Genomic DNA, 23,191 nt, shown 5'->3' with positions numbered 1-23,191 from the left:
TTTTTGTCTACCTTGTTTTTCTTTTTTTTTGGTTACGTTTTAAAAATCCGACTACTTTATATCAACATTGTCCTCATCGCTCTGATCTGGATACAGCCTGTTAGATTCAGCTAAAATGGCCCTGCAGACTCAACCCTGTGTGTGTGGAATTATTGTGCTATTTTATTTTTTTTAAATTTGAAAAATTCCGAAAATTCCATGGGAATTCACAAAGCAGCTGCCAGCAACGGTTTGGGTCTCAGTTTGTTCCTTTCAGATGGTTAAGCATTGCTGCTGTACTACCATTACTGTACCTCAATTCCACCTCGCAAACTTTGCATTTCCTTCTCATTTAACTTCTAAAGTACTGCCATACAGGACCTGTCTGCTGTCGCTTGCCTTTCTCTGCCATTTCTCCAGCTGTTAACGACGATGACTTAGTGGTGGCGAGTTAACAAAATAACTGATTCCTCGACAGCACGTCGACTCCCATTTTTCAGTTTGTCATAATTCAATTCCCTTAGGAATCGACTCCTAAGATTCAGTATTTTTAGAACGGAGGAGACTGATTTAGTTGCTGTACTTCCGAGAACACAAACACTTCCAACTTTCATAGCGAGCTAGCGAGGGACGGGAGAGAGAGAGGGGAAGAGCACAGTATTAGCAGGTCAGCCACCAGGCAGACCGAGTCCGAACCGTGTACTAGGCCTATCTATCGGCAATAAAAAGCTGTATCTCTCAATAAAAAGCTGTATCTCTCAATAAAAAGCTGTATCTCTCAATAAAAAGCTGTATCTCTCAATAAAAAGCTGTATCTCTCAATAAAAAGCTGTATCTCTCAATAAAAAGCTGTATCACTCAATAAATCAAATCAAATTTATTTATATAGCCCTTCGTACATCAGCTGATATCTCAAAGTGCTGTACAGAAACCCAGCCTAAAACCCCAAACAGCAAGCAATGCAGGTGTAGAAGCACGGTGGCTAGGAAAAACTCCCTAGAAAGGCCAATACCTAGGAAGAAACCTAGAGAGGAACCAGGCTATGTGGGGTGGCCAGTCCTCTTCTGGCTGTGCCGGGTGGAGATTATAACAGAACATGGCCAAGATGTTCAAATGTTCATAAATGACCAGCATGGTCGAATAATAATAAGGCAGAACAGTTGAAACTGGAGCAGCAGCACAGTCAGGTGGAAGTTGAAACTGGAGCAGCAGCATGGCCAGGTGGACTGGGGACAGCAAGGAGTCATCATGTCAGGTAGTCCTGGGGCATGGTCCTAGGGCTCAGGTCAGTTGAAACTGGAACAGCAGCATGGCCAGGTGGACTGGGGACAGCAAGGAGTCATCATGTCAGGTAGTCCTGGGGCATGGTCCTAGGGCTCAGGTCCTCCGAGAGAGAGAAAGAAAGAGAGAGAATGAGAGAATTAGAGAACGCACACTTAGATTCACACAGGACACCGAATAGGACAGGAGAAGTACTCCAGATATAACAAACTGACCCCAGCCCCCCGACACATAAACTACTGCAGCATAAATACTGGAGGCTGAGACAGGAGGGGTCAGGAGACACTGTGGCCCCATCCGAGGACACCCCCGGACAGGGCCAAACAGGAAGGATATAATAAAAAGCTGTATCTCTCAATAAAAAGCTGTATCACTCAATAAAAAGCTGTATCTCGCCATGTCTCGTCTTGTATCCCTCGCAAATTCACCAAAGTATCCTAAAGTTTGCCTCGTCCTCTCTGGTTTTATTTAAATGTATCTTCTAGTTAGGCTATTTCATGGAAAATGTTTTGATGACTGCATTGTGATTTTTAAAGGGAAATGTAAAACATGTTCATCGCCATACTGTATGAAAATGTTGCATTTCTATGTTTTGTTGAAAAAAGATCGAGGAAGAGAAGTGTTTCCAACGACGACTTCAGTGTGCATCGTGATTTTAACTAGAGGTTGACCGAATATGATTTTTCAACGCCGGTACCAATTATTGGAGGACCAAAAAAAGCAGATACCAATTCATCTGACGATTTAAAAACATTTTTATTTTTAAATTCATTTGTAATAATGACAATTACAACAATACTGAATGAACACTTATTTTAACTTAATATAATACATCAATAAAAACCAATATAGCCTCAAATAAATAATGAAACATGTTCAGTTTGGTTTAAATAATGCAAAAACAAAATGTTTTTAGAAGTAAAAGTGCAATATGTGCCATGTAAAAAAGCTAACGACTGAGTTCCTTGCTCAGAACATGAGAACATATGAAAGTTGGTGGAACGTTGTAGTTAATATAGTATTTATAGGAAAATTTCTCTCTATACCATTTGTATTTCATATACCTTTGACTATTAGATGTTCTTATAGGCACTTTAGTATTGCCAGTGTAACAATATAGCTTCCGTCCCTCTCCTCTTCCCTACCTGGGCTCGAACCAGGCACACATCGAAAACAGCCACCCTCGAAGCAGCGTTACCCATGCAGAGCAAGGGGAACAACTACTCCAAGTCTCAGAGCGAGTGACGTTTGAAACGTTATTAGCGCGCACCCCGCTAACTAGCTAGCCATTTCACATCGGTTACACCAGCCATTAGGCTGATAGGCTTGAAGTCATAAACAGCGCAGTGCTTGCGAAGAGCTGCTGGCAAACCGCACCAAAGTGCTGTTTGAATGAATGCTTACGAGCCTGCTGCTGCCTACCATCGCTCAGTCAGACTGCTCTATCAAATCATAGACTTAATTATAACATTTACGAGCCTTTGGTCATTAATATGGTCCAATCCGGAAACTAGAATTTCGAAAACAAAACGTTTATTATTTCAGTGGAATCCCTAAGTCGAAATATTCTTGTTACATTGCACAACCTTCAATGTTATGTTATAATTACGTAATATTCTGGCAAATGAGTTGGTTATTGTTTTTAAATGCCTTCCTAACCATCTTAAATAAGCATGCCCATTTCAAGAAATTTAGAACCAGGAACAGACACAGCCCTTGGTTCTCCCCAGACCTGACTGCCCTTAACCAACACAAAAACATCCTATGGCGTTCTGCATTAGCATCGAACAGCCCCCGTGATATGCAGCTTTTCAGGGAAGCGAGAAACCATTATACACAGGCAGTTAGAAAAGCCAAGGATAGCTTTTTCAAGCAGAAATTTGCTTCCTGCAACACTAACTCCAAAACGTTCTGGGGCACTGTAAAGTCCATGGAGAATAAGAACACCTCCTCCCAGCTGCCCACTGCACTGAAGATAGGAAACACTGCCACCATTGATAAATCCACTATAATTGGGAATTTCAACAACAATTTTTCTACGGCTGGCCATGCTTTCCACCTGGCTACCCCTACCCCGGTCAACAGCACTGCACCCCCCACAGCAACTCGCCCAAATCCAGTCAGCTGATGTTCTGAGTGAGCTGCAAAATCTGGACCCCTACAAATCAGCCGGTCTAGACAATCTGGACCCTTTCTTTCTGAAATCATCTGCTGAATTTGTTGCCACCCCTATTACTAGCCTGTTCAACCTCTCTTTCGTGTCGTCTGAGATTCCCAAAGATTGGAAAGCAGCTGCGGTCATCCCCACTCTTACCATGCCTTTCTAAGGTCTTCGAAAGCCAAGTCAACAAACAGATTACCGACAATTTTGAATCTCACCATACCCTCTCTGCTATGCAATCTGGTTTCAGAGCTGGTCATTGGTGCACCTCAGCCATGCTCAAGGTCCTAAACGATATCTTAACCGCCATCCATAAGAAACATTACTGTGCAGCCGTATTCATTGATCTGGCCAAGGCTTTCGACTCTGTCAATCACCTCATCCTCATCGGCAGACTCGACAGCCTTGGTTTGTCAAATGATTGCCTCGCCTGGTTCACCAACTACTTCTCTGATAGAGTTCAGTGTGTCAAATCGGAGGGTCTGCTGTCCGGACCTCTGCCAGTCTCTATGGGGGTGCCACAGGGTTTAATTCTTGGACCGACTCTCTTCTCTGTATACATCAATGAGGTCGCTCTTGCTGCTGGTGAGTCTCTGATCCACCTCTACGCAGACGACACCATTCTGTATACTTCTGGCCCTTCTTTGGACACTGTTAACAACCCTACAGGCAAGCTTCAATGCCATACAATTCTCCTTCCGTGGCCTCCAATTGCTCTTAAATACAAGTAAAACTAAATGCATGCTCTTCAACCGATCGCTGCCTGCACCTGCCCGCCTGTCCAACATCACTACTCTGGATGGCTCTGACTTAGAATACGTGGACAAATACCTAGGTGTCTGGTTAGACTGTAAACTCTCCTTCCAGACCCACATCAAACCTCTCCAATCCAAAGTTAAATCTAGAATTGGCCTCCTATTTCGCAACAAAAGCATCCTTCACTCATGCTGCCAAACATACCCTTGTAAAACTAACCATGCTACCAATCCTCGACTTCGGCGATGTCATTTACAAAATAACCTACTCAACAAATTGGATGCAGTCTATCACAGTGCCATCCGTTTTGTCACCAAAGCCCCATATACTACCCACCATTGCGACATGTACGCTCTCGTTGGCTGGCCCTCGCTTCATACTCATCACCAAACCCACTGGCTCCATGTCATCTACAAGACCCTGCTAGGTAACTTCCCCCCCTTATCTCAGCTCACTTGTCACCATAGCATCACCCACCTGTAGCACGCGCTCCAGCAGGTATATCTCTCTGGTCACCCCCAAAACCAATTATTTCTTTGGCCGCCTCTGCTGCCAATGACTGGAACGAACTACAAAAATCTCTGAAACTGGAAACACTTATCTCCCTCACTAGCTTTAAGCACCAGCTGTCAGAGCAGCTCACAGATTACTGCACCTGTACATAGCCCACCTATAATTTAGCCCAAACAACTACCTCTTTCCCTACTGTTATTTATTTATTTATTTATTTATTTATTTATTTTGCTCCTTTGCACCCCATTATTTTTATTTCTACTTTGCAAATTCTTCCACTGCAAATCTACCATTCCAGTGTTTTACTTGCTATATTTTATTTACTTTGCCACCATGGCCTTTTTTTTGCCTTTAACTCCCTTATCTCACCTCATTTGCTCACATCGTATATAGACTTGTTTCTACTGTATTATTGACTGTATATTTGTTTTACTCCATGTGTAACTCTGTGTTGTTGTATGTTTTATTTTTTTATTTTATTTCACCTTTATTTAACCAGGTAGGCTAGTTGAGAACAAGTTCTCATTTTCAACTGCGACCTGGCCAAGATAAAGCATAGCAGTGTGAACAGACAACACAGAGTTACACATGGAGTAAACAATTAACAAGTCAATAACACAGTAGAAAAAAAGGGAGTCTATATACATTGTGTGCAAAAGGCATGAGGAGGTAGGCGAATAATTACAATTTTGCAGATTAACACTGGAGTGATAAATGATCAGATGGTCATGTACAGGTAGAGATATTGGTGTGCAAAAGAGCAGAAAAGTAAATAAATAAAAACAGTATGGGGATGAGGTAGGTAAAATTGGGGGCTATTTACCAATAGACTATGTACAGCTGCAGCGATCGGTTAGCTGCTCAGATAGCGGATGTTTGAAGTTGGTGAGGGAGATAAAAGTCTCCAACTTCAGCGATTTTTGCAATTCGTTCCAGTCACAGGCAGCAGAGAACTGGAACGAAAGGCGGCCAAATGAGGTGTTGGCTTTAGGGATGATCAGTGAGATACACCTGCTGGAGCGCGTGCTACGGGTGGGTGTTGCCATCGTGACCAGTGAACTGAGATAAGGCGGAGCTTTACCTAGCATGGACTTGTAGATGACCTGGAGCCAGTGGGTCTGGCGACTAATATGTAGCGAGGGCCAGCCGACTAGAGCATACAAGTCGCAGTGGTGGGTGGTATAAGGTGCTTTAGTGACAAAACGGATGGCACTGTGATAAACTGCATCCAGTTTGCTGAGTAGAGTGTTGGAAGCAATTTTGTAGATGACATCGCCGTCGAGGATCGGTAGGATAGTCAGTTTTACTAGGGTAAGTTTGGCGGCGTGAGTGAAGGAGGCTTTGTTTCGGAATAGAAGCCGACTCTAGATTTGATTTTCGATTGGAGATGTTTGATATGAGTCTGGAAGGAGAGTTTACAGTCTAGCCAGACACCTAGGTACTTATAGATGTCCACATATTCAAGGTCGGAACCATCCAGGGTGGTGATGCTAGTCAGGCGTGCGGGTGCAGGCAGCGAACGGTTGAAAAGCATGCATTTGGTTTTACTAGCGTTTAAGAGCAGTTGGAGGCCACGGAAGGAGTGTTGTATGGCATTGAAGCTCGTTTGGGGGTTAGATAGCACAGTGTCCAAGGACGGGCTGGAAGTATATAGAATGGTGTCGTCTGCGTAGAGGTGGATCAGGGAATCGCCCGCAGCAAGAGCAACATCATTGATATATACAGAGAAAAGAATCGGCCCGAGAATTGAACCCTGTGGCACCCCCATAGAGACTGCCAGAGGACCCGACAGCATGCCCTCCGATTTGACACACTGAACTCTGTCTGCAAAGTAGTTGGTGAACCAGGCAAGGCAGTCATCAGAAAAACCGAGGCTACTGAGTCTGCCGATAAGAATATGGTGATTGACAGAGTCGAAAGCCTTGGCAAGGTCGATGAAGACGGCTGCACAGTACTGTCTTTTATCGATGGCGGTTATGATATCGTTTAGTACCTTGAGCGTGGCTGAGGTGCACCCGTGACCGGCTCGGAAACCAGATTGCACAGCGGAGAAGGTACGGTGGGATTCGAGATGGTCAGTGACCTGTTTGTTGACTTGGCTTTCGAAGACCTTAGATAGGCAGGGCAGGATGGATATAGTGTGTCGAACTGCTATGCTTTTTCTTGGCCAGGTCGCAATTGTAAATGAGAACTTGTTCTCAACTAGCCTACCTGGTTAAATAAAGGTTAAATAAAAAATATGCAACGCAGGACACGCCAGATAAACTAGTAATATCATCAACCATGTGTAGTTATAACTAGTGATCATGATTGATTGATTGTTTTTTTTATAAGATAAGTTTAATGCTAGCTAGCAACTTACCTTGGCTTCTACTGCATTCGCGTAACAGGCAGTCTCCAGGCAGTCTTGTGGAGAGCAACGAGAGGAAGATGGTTATAGCATTGGACTAGTTAACTGTAAGGTTGCAAGATTGGATCCCCCGAGCTAACAAGGTGAAAATCTGTCGTTCTGCCCCTGAACAAGGCAGTTAACCCACCATTCCTAGGCCTTCATTGAAAATAAGAATGTGTTCTTAACTGACTTGCCTAGTTAAATAAAGGTATAAAAAAAAAAAATTGGCGCCCAAAATTAACGATTTTTGATTGTTATAAAAACTTGAAATCGGCCCTAATTAATCAGCCATTCCGATTAATCGGTCGACCTCTAGTTTTAACCAATAATGCCTACTAATTGTCTAATGATCAGTTGATGTTACTGGAAACACTTATTTTCCTCATTATCTTTTTGACTACAAAACATAGAAACACACTATTTTCACATGCTGATGTTTGGGTGGTGCTGGAAATGATGAATATGAAGTTGAACATTTCAGAAATGTGCTTTTTAAAAAAAAAATATTGTGGGGAAAAAATATTTTTGGTTGGAGCTTCTCGAATCAAATTGAATTGAAACGTTCACACCCCTAGCATTTGTGTGTGGTTCCCAGCACTATAGGGTCATGTAAAGGGCAGTGGGGTAGAATACTGACACATCTCACCCTTGGGCCTTGAGCATGTGCAGTGTGTGTGTGTGAAGGGGAATGTTTTTTGGTTTGGCAATGGCATATGGTACTCCTATCTATTAATTACACACACACATCCATAGTATGTCAGGTTAGGAGGGTACTACAAGCTTTGTGTCTATGGGTCACAAGTGGGCAGACTAGGAGACCACCTTGCTGCTCAGTCAGTGATTCACTCCTCCACCTGTCCGTCTCATCTGTGCTCCTTTCCTCCTATTCCCCCCATTACATTCCCCCTCCAACCATAAGCTACACACACACACACACACACACACACACACACGTTCCATGCCTAAGAGTGCTGGATAACAGTACACACACATGCTCTCTCGATCTCTTCTCTCTCTTTCTCTCTCTCTTTTTTTCTCTTTTTTTCTCTCTTTCTCTCTTTCTCTCTTTCTCTCTCTCTCTCTCTCTCTTTCTCTCTTTCTATCTCTCTTTCTCTCTCTCTTTCTATCTCTCTCTTTCTCTCTTTCTCTCTCTCTTTCTATCTTTCCCTCTCTTTCTCTCTCTTTCTCTCTTTCTCTCTTTCTCTTTCTTTCTCTCTTTTTTTCTCTCTCTCTTTTTTTCTTTCTTTCTCTCTCTCTCATATAGAGGGGAAATTATGCAAATCAACATATGGTCCAGAGTGCTCTCTGTAGGGAGACGTTATCCCCTCAGTAAAAGAGGTCTGCTCTCTGATAACTCATAGTGCTGATAACTGTTTACTGCCTACACACACACGCTGCTTCCTCTCAATCACATTTTGTAGAGTTGCATAGTTCTAAGCCTCTCAGAACCTAAGCGGGATACTTGTCTGCCTGCGTTATGGGGGCTACATGTTTCCCCATGTGATTGTACATCACACTAGTGTTTGAGGAAGAATCCACTCATGCCTTTAATTTACAGTGTTAAATAACACTATGTGAGAACAATATTCTTTGTGAACAAAATGTTGTCGCTACCAACCTTATTATAACGCCATGGAAAATCGTTGTGGAAATCTGTTGCAGCTCAGGACTATTGCCACACAGTGCCTTCTGGGCGATTTCTGGGACAAGGAGCACTCTCCTTCAAGGAGTGAATGGGAATCTATTGGGCGCTAGCTCAAAAACCCAACATTAGCACGCATTTCGTCAACAAAAAGTAGAACATCAAAAATCCAATAAAAAATGGGTGAGCCTTTCCTTTTTAAGGTTGAATCTGTCCCATGGGGATTGTTGTTCCCTTCACTTCCTGTACTGGGTCTGGTGTAGTTCCCTTCCCAGCATGCTCTGCATTGACTGATGGCCATCTGTGTGTGTTTGTGTGTGTGCATGCTTGTATGAATAGGTTTCTCAGATGTTTGTGAGTGGGTGTAAGTATATAGGTATGACTTTAAACTAACTAGACCGCTAGCTGTGTCTATGTATTTAGTCTACGTGCTGAGTGAGTGCTCCTTCGAGTTGATGGCTAACTCTGTTGGGAAAGTGAGGGAGAGCTTGGAAAGCGATGGAGATGGAGGAGGGATTATTAGTTCTCCTCCACTTCTGAGGGAGATGTGGTTCAGCTGCTGTACAGTGGAAATATGAGGCACTTAGAGGGCTGTAAAAGAGCGAGGAAGGGAAAGGGGGGGTTTAACAGGGCTGTAAACTTTTTTTGCTTTCTGGATCAACACTTCAGTCTGGCTGGGGTCAGTGCAGGGGAAAGGACACAGCTTTAGAAGAGTAGCACAGAGAGAAGATGATGTGTGTGACAGGAGGACACTACTCCTAATAGTAGAGGTCTTCATCCTCCAGACAGTCTGGGTTGTCATGGAAGCTGTCTGAACTAGCCTAATCTGAAGATAAACTACCCAGAGTGAATTGCAGCGAGATGCAGGATATGCTGGTCTTATCTTTGTCACAGTCACATGGTTGTCTCCTTGCATGAAATGTCACGCATGCACACATTTATGAAGGTGTGTTCATGTGTGTCATGAAATACATTGAGGCTCCTGTGTCTGGTTTGTGGGGGGTGATTACTACGGGAATGTTCAAATTTACAAGGGTGGTGGAGCGTGTGTGTGTGTGTGTGTGTGGGAGGGAGGGGGGGGGGTTGACCTGACCCTACCCTACCCTAGGCCATGTCATCATCAGTGTCACATCACATGACCTGTTGTGTAGCCTACACTGCCGCCATGCAGACACATACATGCACACATCCCCACCCCCTAATATGTGTCTCAGTTTGAGCCTTAATCAGTCTGTCATGTTGTAGTGTAACAGGAACTGTCCTGTTAGATTTGAAGCATAGTAGGATGGGGGTCATAGTGATGCTACATGACACTGACACCATTCACTGTGGGTATTTGGTCTTTTCTAAATACATAGTACATGCACACACACACACACACACCGTGATGTTATTTTCAGGCCTTAGTCATTATTTCCAGTCAGCGCTACTAGTGCTAGCAGGGCTTTGAGTCACACTGAAGCTGTTTTCCTAGAGCGGAAGATCAACTATGAGTAGCCTTTCTGTCTCTGAGTGTTTTTAACAGAACTTCCTTCCCCTGTGGTGTCCATAATGGAACACAGGCTTCTATATTGACTGAGTGCTTTAGGTCATCCCAGCTGAATTCACTAAATCACCTTGGAACAGTAGGCAGGAGTGGAGTGGAGTGGAGCTAATCTGAACACAGTGGCTAATTGTTATTATGGCCTCAGCTGATATCAATGTTGTTATTTGCTGCTGGGAGCCAGTACAGGAAATATTGTGTTAGCCTGTAGGCTTTGGATAACTTGGCTGAACTGGGTTGTGTGGAGGGGAGCTCCTGGGCCAGGGAGAGAGACACCTAGTGGCACTAGTATATAACTACAGGTGATATCTGTCTCTTCCTATTCTCTCTCTCTCTCAGACCTGTCGAGGAATCGTTTGGCGGAGGTCCCCTTAGAGGTGTGTCACCTGGTTGCCTTGGAAATGCTGAACCTCTATCACAACTGTATCAAGACCATTCCTGACACCATCATCAACCTACAGTCACTCACCTCCTTAAACCTCAGGTAAGACTTGAACCTACAGTTAACAGGTGACTGTGTTGAGTGAGAAGTACATTTGTTTTCAATGATAGAAAGAAAATGTCGGTGTTGCTAAATATCAGTAGTTTATCCTTAAAGTTGTTTTCACAGTTATCCCTATAAAGGCGGCAGTATTGGTTCAGAGAAGCGTTAAATATATTAGATGTCAGTTGATATTTGATAAGCAGCACAGAAGGTTGGCAGTAGTCTGATTGGACCAGAGCTTGTTTAGACTCAAATGTTTGATCCCAACTGTTTCCCAGGGCAGACACTCTTGTTAGGCTTCACGCATCACAGACGCCTCTCAATGGGCTGATGTCATCGCTTCTAACCTCATGGCACGACCACAGAGCAATAGCATATCGTGTCTCTGTGTTTGTGCAATGCGCTCAGATCACATATTGGAATGATGCACGACTCTACTTGTTTCATTTTATCTCTCTCCACTCCTGCTCTATCTGGCTATCGAGAGACAGAGGGGGAGCGCGAGAGAGAGACCAAGAGAGATGGTGAGAAGGTCATCATATCAGTGCTAGCCTGGTTCTTTACTGCCTGCTGTACGCATCATCAACCTGAGACCGACTCTGTACTCTCTGTCTCTAATCTCTTCCTTTGTGCTCACACCACCGTGCAACTGAGGGAGATTCATTAGTCATATCTCTGACAGACACACACAGAATACCAAACCTACACACATGCATGTGATGTTGCGGCCATATCATTTAAGCTGAGTTAATAAATTGGTTCATTGAATTTAAGCTGAGTTAATAAGTGATTAATTGAATCAGTTATACAAATGCTACATCTGAAGGGGGAGGATGTAAAATACCCTCGGTGGAGAGTAGCTGATGTAGGTTAACGTGAGTCCCTGGCGAGGCGTGTGTCTGAGTATAATGTGATGTGAGCACCACAGTGACCGCACCGGGGTATGTGTTTTACACCACTAGACAGGAATGTTATCAGACGCCACGGAGACACTGGCAGATAATCTCATTTGAATTTGTGGATTTTCATATTGCTGTCAAAACAGGAAATAGACTATGTTCTCCATGTCTGCACCAGGAACACATGAAAAGGAAGGCTTTATTTTTAGGCTCGTTCTGTTCCTGGCCTGCATCATGGTGGAAAGAGGATAAAGGCTCTTTGTTGTCTAGATAGAACTTTGGCAGTTGTGGAATAAAATGTCTTATTTTGAAGTTGATGGGATGGAGGCTGTTTAGAGCTGTCAGCTGTTGTTGTCATTGAGTTTGCTGATTTTGTTTTGCTGCTTTTGTTCTGTTAGCTTTTATTTAGGCAGGCTGCTTTTACTGTGACTATTGGCCTGCTCGCTTGTTACTCTATTGTGTTAGCTTGTGCTGCTGTGCAGTGTAGTGGTTTTCAGATCGACACACTAGCCACTTGAAATATAATGGCCATAAAACATATCACATGACGGGTTGTAAAAAGCTATGCTTAATGTGAGTGTTCACAGAACAATAACATCTAACATATACCAGACAACACATTGTTTCAGGGAGGGAGGGTGTCAGGAGCCATGGTCATGAATGCCTTCTGCCTACTATGGGCCTGTTGTGTATCTGGAGCTGAAAGGTCGTTTCCATAGCAAGAGAAAGGCCTGCCCTCCCTGGTATATGGAAAGATAAAACACAGAGAAAGACGATTAGGAAACAGAAAAGGGGAGAGGGAGGTTCAATAAGGAGCGTGAGACGGATTACCAGGAAGTGTACTCAAAGCATGTGCTCACCAGCTGGCGGGTGTCTTCACTGACATGTTCAACCTCTCCCTGACCCAGTCTGTAATACCTACATGTTTCAAGCAGACCACCATAGTCCCTGTGCCCAAGGAAGCAAAGGTAACCTGACTAAATGATTACCGCCCGTAGCACTCACGTCAGTTGCCATGAAGTGCTTTGAAAGGCTGGTCATGGCTCACATCAACAGCATCCTCCTCGACACTTTGTGGATGCAGATCCACAGATGTAAGAATGCTGTTCATTAACTACAGTTCAGCGTGCAACACCTTAGTGCCTACGAAACTCATCACTGAGCTAAGGACCCTGGGACGGCGCCTCCCTCTGCAACTGGATCCTGGACTAACTGACGGGCTGCCCCGAGGTGGTAAGGGTGGGCAACAACACGTCTGCCATGCTGATCCTCAGCACAGGGGCCCCTCAGGGGTGAGTACTTAGTCCTGTACTCCCCGTTCACCCACGACTGCGTGGCCAAACACGACTCCAACACATCATTTACTACCCAACAGTGGTAGGCCTGATCACTGACAATGATGAGACCACCTATAGGAGGAATTCAGAGAACTGGCAGTGTGGTGCCAGCACAACAATATCTCCCTCAATGTTAGCAAGACAAAGGAGCTGATCGTGGACTACATGAAAAGGCGGCCGAACAGGCCCCCATTAACATCAACGCGGCTGTAGTGGAGCGGGTCGAGAGTTTTTCAAGTTCCTCGGTGTCCACATCACCAACGTACTATCATGGTCCAGACACGCCAAGACAGACGTGAAGAGGTCACGACAACACCTTTTCCCCCTCAGGAGAGATTTGGCATGGGTCCTCAGATCCTCAAAGTTCTACAGCTGCACCATCGTGACCGGTTGCATCACCACCTGGTATGGCAACTGCTCGGCATCTGACCGTAAGGTGCTACAGAGGGTAGTGCGAACAGCCCAGTACATCACTGGGGCCAAGCTTCCTGCCATCCAGGACCTATATACTAGGCGGTGTCAGAGGAAAGCCCATAAAATTGTACAGACTCCAATCACCCAAGTCAGACTGTTTTGTCTGCTACCGCACAGCAAGCGATACTGGAGAGCCAAGTCTAAGACCAAAAGGCTCCTTAACAGCTTCTACCCCCAAGCCATACGACTCCTGAACAATTAATCAAATGGCCACTGGACTATTTACATTGACCCCCCCCTATTTGTTTTGTACACTGCTGCTACTCTCTGTTTATTATCTATGCATAGTCACTTCACCCCTATCTACTGTACATGTACAAATTACCTCCGCTAACCTGTACCCCCGCACAACTGACTCACTACCGCTACCCCCTGTACAGTTGAAGTCAGAAGTTTACATACACTTTAGCCAAATACATTTCAACTCAGTTTTTCACAATTCCTGACATTTAATCCTAGTAAAAATTCTCCGTCTTAGGTCAGTTAGGATCACCACTTTATTTTAAGAATGTGAAATGTCAGAATAATAGTAGAGTGATTTATTTCAGCTTTTATTTCTTTCATCACATTCCCAGTGGGTCAGAAGTTAATATACTCTCAATTAGTATAGCATTGCCTTTAAATTGTTTAACTTGGGTCAAACGTTTCAGATAGTCTTCCACAAGCTTACTACAATAAGTTGGGTGAATTTTGTCTCATGCCTCCTGACAGAGCTGGTGTAACTGAGTCAGGTTTGTAGGTCTCATTGCTCACATAAGCTTCTTCAGTTCTGCCCACATATTTTCTATAAGATTGAGGTCATGGCTTTGTGATGGCCACTCCAATACCTTGACTTTGTTGTCCTTAAGCCATTTTGCCACAACTTTGGAAGTATGCTTGAGGTCATTGTCCATTTGGAAGACCCATTTGCGACCAAGCTTTAACTTCCTGACTGCTGTCTTGAGATGTTACTTCAATATATCCACATAATTTTCCTCTCTCATGATGCCATCTATTTTGTGATGAGCACCAGTCCCTTCTGCAGCAAAGCACCCCCACAACATGATGCTCCCACCCCTGTGCTTCACGGTTGGGATGGTGTTCTTCGGCTTACAAGCCTCCCCCTTTTTCCTCCAAACATAACAATGGTCATTATGGCCAAACAGTTATATTTTTGTTTCATCAGACCAGAGGACATTTCTCCAAAAAGTACAGTCTTTGTCCCCATGTGCAGTTGCAAACCACAGTCTGGCTTTTGTATGGCGGTTTTGGAGCAGTGGCTTCTTCCTTGCTGAGCGGCCTTTCAGGATATGTCGATATAGGACCTGTTTCCTCCATTATCTTCACAAGTTCCTTTGCTGTTGTTCTGGGATTGATTTGCACTTTTCACAACAAAGTACATTAATTTCTAGGAGACAGAATGCGTCTCCTTCCTGAGCGGTATGGCGGCTGCATGGTCCCATGGTGTTTATACTTGCGTACTATTGTTACTATTGTTATTGTTATTATTGTTATTTTCTGTTACTTTTTTTTCTTTATTATTTTAATTTATTTGGTAAATAAGCATTTCACGGTAAGGTCTAAAGTGGTTGTGTTCAGCGCATGTGACAGTTTGATTTGAGAGTGAGTGTCAGTAAGGAGAGGGGGAGAGGGAGAAAGAGGGGGAGAGGGAGAAAGAGGGGGAGAGGGAGAAAGAGGGGGAGAGGGAGAAAGAGGGGGAGAGGGAGAAAGAGGGGGAGAGGGAGAAAGAGAGCGGGTCTATAAGGAGAGGGAGAAAGAGAGCGGGTCTATTAGGAGAGGGAGAAAGAGAGCGGGTCTATAAGGAGAGGGAGAAAGAGAGCGGGTCTATTAGGAGAGGGAGAAAGAGAGCGGGTCTATTAGGAGAGGGAGAAAGAGAGCGGGTCTATAAGGAGGAGGGAGAAAGAGAGCGGGTCTATAAGGAGAGGGAGAAAGAGAGCGGGTCTATAAGGAGAGGGAGAAAGAGAGCGGGTCTATAAGGAGAGGGAGAAAGAGAGCGGGTCTATAAGGAGAGGGAGAAAGAGAGCGGGTCTATAAGGAGAGGGAGAAAGAGAGCGGGTCTAGAAGGAGAGGGAGAAAGAGAGCGGGTCTAGAAGGAGAGGGAGAAAGAGAGCGGGTCTAGAAGGAGAGGGAGAGGGGGTGGAGAGGGAGAGGGGGTGGAGAGGGAGAGGGGGTGGAGAGGGAGAGGGGGGTCGAGAGGGAGAGGGGGTCTAGAAGGAGAGGGAGAGGGGGTCGAGAGGGAGAGGGGGTCTAGAAGGAGAGGGAGAGGGTCTAGAAGGAGAAGGAGAGGGGGTCTAGAAGGAGAGGGGGTCTAGAAGGAGAGGGGGTCTAGAGGGAGAGGGGGTCTAGGAGAGGGGTCTAGAAGGAGAGGGAGAGGGTCTAGAAGGAGAAGGAGAGGGGGTCTAGAAGGAGAGGGGGTCTAGAGGGAGAGGGGGTCTAGGAGAGGGGGTCTAGAAGGAGAGGGGGTCTAGAGGGAGAGGGTGAGGGGGTCTAGAGGGAGAGGGTGAGGGGGTCTAGAGGGAGAGGGAGAGGGGGTCTAGAAGGAGAGAGAGGGGGTCGAGAGGGAGAGGGGGTCTAGAAGGAGAGGGAGAGGGGGTCTAGAAGGAGAGGGAGAGGGGGTCGAGAGGGAGAGGGGGTCTAGAAGGAGAGGGAGAGGGGGTCGAGAAGGAGAGGGGGTCGAGAAGGAGAGGGGGTCGAGAAGGAGAGGGGGTCGAGAAGGAGAGGGGGTCGAGAAGGAGAGGGGGTCGAGAAGGAGAGGGGGTCGAGAAGGAGAGGGGGTCTAGAAGGAGAGGGGGTCTAGAAGGAGAGGGAGTCTAGAAGGAGAGGGAGAGCGGGTCTAGAGGGAGGGAGAGCGGGTCTAGAGGGAGAGGGAGAGAGAGAGGCTATATAGGGAGAGGGAGAGAGAGAGGGTCTATAAGGAGCGAGAGAGAGGGGGTGGGCTTCAATAAGGAGAGGGGGTGGGGGTCAGTAAAGGGAGGAGGAGAGGGAGAGGGTCAATAAGGTGAGGGCGATTCAATAAGTAGCGAGAGTATATAAGTGGTGAGAGAGAAATAACTAAGCGATATAGAAGGAAGTATAGAGAGAAACATAAGAGGTGCCGTTTTTGTATAATGATTTGTCTTTTTTTGTGGTCCTCGCCTCTCTTGGCCTGTTGTGTTACTGCTCCACTGGGGATTCCATTCTGTGTACACAGGTAGCTGGAATTATTGGATGGGCGATTTGTTAGAATTTAATTCAGCCAGTCACCATGTTATGTCTATACCTTCTCCCTCATCATATGGAGTGGCTCTAAGCGGCTCTTGTGGGCAGGATTCAATAGAGAGTGGATCCCAGAGAGGAACTCATGCCGTGGACCACATGACCGTGTTTGACAGCTCTGGCTCTGTGGCGCCTCTGGACTGAAGTGATATGGCTCGATCTGATGCAACGCACGCATGCCAAGTCGTAAGCATGCAGGCACGCGTGCCAAGTCGTAAGCATGCAGGCACGCGTGCCAAGTCGTAAGCATGCAGGCACGCGTGCCAAGTCGTAAGCATGCAGGCACGCGTGCCAACTCGTAAGCATGCAGGCACGCGTGTCAACTCGTAAGCATGCAGGCACGCGTGTCAACTCGTAAGCATGCAGGCACGCGTGTCAACTCGTAAGCATGCAGGCACGCGTGTCAACTCGTAAGCATGCAGGCACGCGTGTCAACTCGTAAGCATGCAGGCACGCGTGTCAACTCGTAAGCATGCAGGCACGCGTGTCAACTCGTAAGCATGCAGGCACGCGTGTCAACTCGTAAGCATGCAGGCACGCGTGCCAACTCGTACACGCAGAAAACACCGCTGAGTGGTGTGAAAGCATCCAGTTTTCCTGAAAGTTCACATGCCCTGGCTAGCTGTCTAAATCACCAACCAACCTCTCCACTCACCGGACCCTTTTGATCACTCGACTAAGCATGCCTATCCTTAATGTCAATATGTCTTGTCCATTTCTGTTCTGGTTAGTGTTTATTGGCTTATTTCACTGTAGAGCCTCTAGTCCTGCTCACTATACCTTATCCAACCTATTAGTTCCACCACCCACACATGCAATGACATCTCCTGGTCTCAACGATGTTTCTAGAGACAATATCTCTCTCTTCATCACTCAATACCTAGGTTTACCTCCACTGTATTCACATCCTACCATACATTTGTCTGTACATTATACCTTGATGCTATTTTATCGCCCCCAGAAACCTCCTTTTACTCTATGTTCCAGACGTTCTAGACGACCAATTCTCATAGCTTTTAGCCGTACCCTTATTCTACTCCTCCTATGTTCCTCTGGCGATGTAGAGGTGAATCCAGGCCCTGCAGTGCCTAGCTCCACTCCTATTCCCCAGGCGCTCTCTTTTGACGACTTCTGTAACCGTAATAGCCTTGGTTTCATGCATGTTAACATTAGAAGCCTCCTCCCTAAGTTTGTTCTATTCACTGCTTTAGCACACTCTGCCAACCCGGATGTTCTAGCTGTGTCTGAATCCTGGCTTAGGAAGACCACCAAAAATTCTGAAGTTTTAATTCCAAACTACAACATTTTCAGACAAGATAGAACTGCCAAAGGGGGCGGTGTTGCAATCTACTGCAAAGATAGCCTGCAGAGTTCTGTCCTACTATCCAGGTCTGTACCCAAACAATTTGAACTTCTACTTTTAAAATCCACCTCTCTAAAACAAGTCTCTCACCGTTGCCGCCTGCTATAGACCACCCTCTGCCCCCAGCTGTGCTCTGGACACCATATGTGAACTGATTGCCCCCCATCTATCTTCAGAGTTCGTGCTGCTAGGCGACCTAAACTGGAACATGCTTAACACCCCAGCCATCCTACAATCTAAACTTGATGCCCTCAATCTCACACAAATAATCAATGAACCTACCAGGTACCTCCCCAAAACCTTAAACACGGGCACCCTCATAGATATCATCCTAACCAACTTCCCCTCTAAATACACCTCTGCTGTCTTCAACCAAGATCTCAGCGATCACTGCCTCATTGCCTGCATCCGTAATGGGTCAGCGGTCAAACGACCTCCACTCATCACTGTAAAACGCTCCCTGAAACACTTCTGCGAGCAGGCCTTTCTAATCGACCTGGCCGGGGTATCCTGGAAGGATATTGATCTCATCCCGTCAGTAGAGGATGCCTGGATATTTTTTTTAAATGCCTTCCTAACCATCTTAAATAAACATGCCCCATTCAAGAAATTTAGAACCAGGAACAGATATAGCCCTTGGTTCTCCCCAGACCTGACTGCCCTTAACCAACACAAAAACATCCTATGGCGTTCTGCATTAGCATCGAACAGCCCCCGTGATATGCAGCTGTTCAGGGAAGCTAGAAATCATTATACACAGGCAGTTAGAAAAGCCAAGGCTAGCTTTTTCAAGCAGAAATTTGCTTCCTGCAACACTAACTCAAAAAAGTTCTGGGACACTGTAAAGTCCATGGAGAATAAGAACACCTCCTCCCAGCTGCCCACTGCACTGAAGATAGGAAACACTGTCACCACTGATAAATCCACCATAATTGAGAATTTCAATAAGCATTTTTCTACGGCTGGCCATGCTTTCCACCTGGCTACTCCTACCCCGGACAACAGCACTGCACCCCCAACAGCAACTCGCCCAAGCCTTCCCCATTTCTCCTTCTCCCAAATCCATTCAGCTGATGTTCTGAAAGAGCTGCAAAATCTGGACCCCTACAAATCAGCCGGGCTAGACAATCTGGACCCTTTCTTTCTAAAATTATCTGCCGAAATTGTTGCCACCCCTATTACTAGCCTGTTCAACCTCTCTTTCGTGTCGTCTGAGATTCCCAAAGATTGGAAAGCAGCTGCGGTCATCCCCCTCTTCAAAGGGGGGGACACTCTTGACCCAAACTGCTACAGACCTATATCTATCCTACCGTGCCTTTCTAAGGTCTTCGAAAGCCAAGTCAACAAACAGATTACCGACCATTTCGAATCTCACCATACCTTCTCTGCTATGCAATCTGGTTTCAGAGCTGGTCATGGGTGCACCTCAGCCACGCTCAAGGTCCTAAACGATATCTTAACCGCCATCGATAAGAAACATTACTGTGCAGCCGTATTCATTGATCTGGCCAAGGCTTTCGACTCTGTCAATCACCATATCCTCATCGGCAGACTCGACAGCCTTGGTTTCTCAAATGATTGCCTCGCCTGGTTCACCAACTACTTCTCTGATAGAGTTCAGTGTGTCAAGTCGGAGGGTCTGCTGTCCGGACCTCTGGCAGTCTCTATGGGGGTGCCACAGGGTTCAATTCTTGGACCGACTCTCTTCTCTGTATACATCAATGAGGTCGCTCTTGCTGCTGGTGAGTCCCTGATCCACCTCTACGCAGACGACACCATTCTGTATACTTCCGGCCCTTCTTTGGACACTGTGTTAACAACCCTCCAGGCAAGCTTCAATGCCATACAACTCTCCTTCCGTGGCCTCCAATTGCTCTTAAATACAAGTAAAACTAAATGCATGCTCTTCAACCGATCGCTACCTGCACCTACCCGCCTGTCCAACATCACTACTCTGGACGGCTCTGACTTAGAATACGTGGACAACTACAAATACTTAGGTGTCTGGTTAGACTGTAAACTCTCCTTCCAGACCCATATCAAACATCTCCAATCCAAAGTTAAATCTAGAATTGGCTTCCTATTTCGCAACAAAGCATCCTTCACTCATGCTGCCAAACATACCCTTGTAAAACTGACCATCCTACCAATCCTCGACTTTGGCGATGTCATTTACAAAATAGCCTCAAATACCCTACTCAACAAATTGGATGCAGTCTATCACAGTGCAATCCGTTTTATCACCAAAGCCCCATATACTACCCACCATTGCGACCTGTACGCTCTCGTTGGCTGGCCCTCGCTTCATACTCGTCGCCAAACCCACTGGCTCCATGTCATCTACAAGACCCTGCTAGGTAAAGTCCCCCCTTATCTCAGCTCGCTGGTCACCATAGCATCTCCCACCTGTAGCACACGCTCCAGCAGGTATATCTCTCTAGTCACCCCCAAGACCAATTCTTTCTTTGGCCGCCTCTCCTTCCAGTTCTCTGCTGCCAATGACTGGAACGAACTACAAAAATCTCTGAAACTGGAAACACTTATCTCCCTCACTAGCTTTAAGCACCAACTGTCAGAGCAGCTCACAGATTACTGCACCTGTACATAGCCCACCTATAATTTAGCCCAAACAACTACCTCTTTCCCAACTGTATTTAATTTGTATTTATTTATTTATTTTGCTCCTTTGCACCCCATTATTTTTTTATTTCTACTTTGCACATTCTTCCATTGCAAAACTACCATTCCAGTATTTTACTTGCTATATTGTATTTACTTTGCCATCATGGCCTTTTTTTTGCCTTTACCTCCCTTCTCACCTCATTTGCTCACATTGTATATAGACTTGTTTATACTGCATTATTGACTGTATGTTTGTTTTTACTCCATGTGTAACTCTGTGTCGTTTTATCTGTCAAACTGCTTTGCTTTATCTTGGCCAGGTCGCAATTGTAAATGAGAACTTGTTCTCAACTTGCCTACCTGGTTAAATAAAGGTCAAATAAAAAATAAAATAAATAAAACATACTGTAAGTCCTCACCACTCTCAATGTTCTCCTGCACAAAATAACCAATAACTCAGGGAAGTGTAATCAAAGTCTTTGCACACACTCCAGAACAAGAGGCTTTTGTGCATGCGTGCACCAATGGGTAATTTCCAGGATACTTTTTTGCCTTTTGTTGTTGTTGTGGAGAGCTTGTTTTCTCTGGGTCATCTGTAATCAGCTCTGCTCATGCTGGCAGCCTCTCTACCAACCTCTGTCTGTTAAAGATCTCTACATTCTCTCTGTCTATGTTAAAGGCCTCTTCCAGTCTCTCTGTCTGTCTACACATTAAGGCCTCTCTCTTGCTCTGCCACAGACATCCTGCTGCGTGCTGGCTAACTGCAGCTGTAAGCCGGAGACAACACCAGAAGTCTGTTTTAATGAGGTTCAAACTGTTTTGGAGGAGTTCTGATTTGGAGCAGTTCTGATATGTTTTGGAAGATTTCTGATATGTTCTGGAGGAGGAGTTCTGACCTGTTTTGGAGGAGGAGTTCTGACCTGTTTTGGAGGAGGAGTTCTGACCTGTTTTGGAGGAGGAGTTCTGACCTGTTTTGGAGGAGGAGTTCTGACCTGTTTTGGAGGAGGAGTTTTTTATTTTTATTTATTTATTTATTTTATTTAACCTTTATTTAACCAGGTAGGCTAGTTGAGAACAAGTTCTCATTTGCAACTGCGACCTGGCCAAGATAAAGCATAGCAGTGTGAGCATACAACAAAGAGTTACACATGGAGTAAACAATTAACAAGTCAATAACACAGTAGAAAACGAAGGGGGGGTCTATATACAATGTGTGCAAAAGGCATGAGGAGGTAGGCAAATAATTACAATTTTGCAGATTAACACTGGAGTGATAAAAGATCAGATGGTCATGTACAGGTAGAGATATTGGTGTGCAGAAGAGCAGAAAAGTAAATAAATAAAAACAGTACGGGGATGAGGTAGGTGAAAAGGGTGGGCTATTTACCAATAGACTATGTACAGCTGCAGCGATCGGTTAGCTGCTCAGATAGCTGATGTTTGAAGTTGGTGAGGGAGATGAAAGTCTCCAACTTCAGCGATTTTTGCAATTCGTTCCAGTCACAGGCAGCAGAGTACTGGAACGAAAGGCGGCCAAATGAGGTGTTGGCTTTAGGGATGATCAGTGAGATACACCTGCTGGAGCGCGTGCTACGGTTCTGACCTGTTTTGGAGGAGGAGTTCTGACCTGTTTTGGAGGAGGAGTTCTGACCTGTTTTGGAGGAGGAGTTCTGACCTGTTTTGGAGGAGGAGTTCTGACCTGTTTTGGAGGAGGAGTTCTGACCTGTTTTGGAGGAGGAGTTCTGACCTGTTTTGGAGGAGGAGTTCTGACCTGTTTTGGAGGAGGAGTTCTGACCTGTTTTGGAGGAGGAGTTCTGACCTGTTTTGGAGGAGGAGTTCTGACCTGTTTTGGAGGAGGAGTTCTGACCTGTTTTTGGAGGAGGAGTTCTGACCTGTTTTTGGAGGAGGAGTTCTGACCTGTTTTTGGAGGAGGAGTTCTGACCTGTTTTGGAGGAGGAGTTCTGACCTGTTTTGGAGGAGGAGTTCTGACCTGTTTTGGAGGAGGAGTTCTGACCTGTTTTGGAGGAGGAGTTCTGACCTGTTTTGGAGGAGGAGTTCTGACCTGTTTTGGAGGAGGAGTTCTGACCTGTTTTGGAGGAGGAGTTCTGACCTGTTTTGGAGGAGGAGTTCTGACCTGTTTTGGAGGAGGAGTTCTGACCTGTTTTGGAGGAGGAGTTCTGACCTGTTTTGGAGGAGGAGTTCTGACCTGTTTTGGAGGAGGAGTTCTGACCTGTTTTGGAGGAGGAGTTCTCTGGAAAGGCTTTGGTTTGTTTTCGAGCATCTTGTTTAACTGCTCATGTTAACCAGGGAGGGAACACCAACATCCTGTTTTTATGAGGGGTTTTGGGCTGTCGTGCTGGACTGAACTGAACTAGATTGGGACTGTGTGTTTTATGTTTTGCAGAAGTACAAAAGTGTTTATGGGAAAGCTAATGAGTCGTTTTTTACAGTACAGTAGTGTTGCACGGTATACTGAAACATCTGTACTTT

At 45.5% G+C, this 23,191-nt stretch overlaps 1 protein-coding gene across 8 annotated transcripts in view; it reads left to right on the top strand.

The window, feature by feature from the left end:
• Positions 1–23,191, top strand: part of LOC109868725 (leucine-rich repeat and calponin homology domain-containing protein 1) — a 118,014-nt gene that overhangs the window by 40,347 nt on the left and 54,476 nt on the right. For all 8 annotated transcript variants that reach the window (XM_020458474.2, XM_020458458.2, XM_020458467.2 and 5 more), the window contains exon 2: positions 10,607–10,751. In XM_020458474.2, coding sequence (XP_020314063.1) covers positions 10,607–10,751 — 145 coding nt within the window. The remainder of the gene's footprint in view (positions 1–10,606; positions 10,752–23,191) is intronic.

Source organism: Oncorhynchus kisutch, linkage group LG2, assembly GCF_002021735.2.
Source record: "Oncorhynchus kisutch isolate 150728-3 linkage group LG2, Okis_V2, whole genome shotgun sequence".
NCBI classification, from domain to species: Eukaryota; Metazoa; Chordata; class Actinopteri; order Salmoniformes; family Salmonidae; genus Oncorhynchus; species Oncorhynchus kisutch.
Note: the sequence above shows the minus strand (reverse complement) of the source record. Positions and strands in the feature narration are given on the sequence as shown.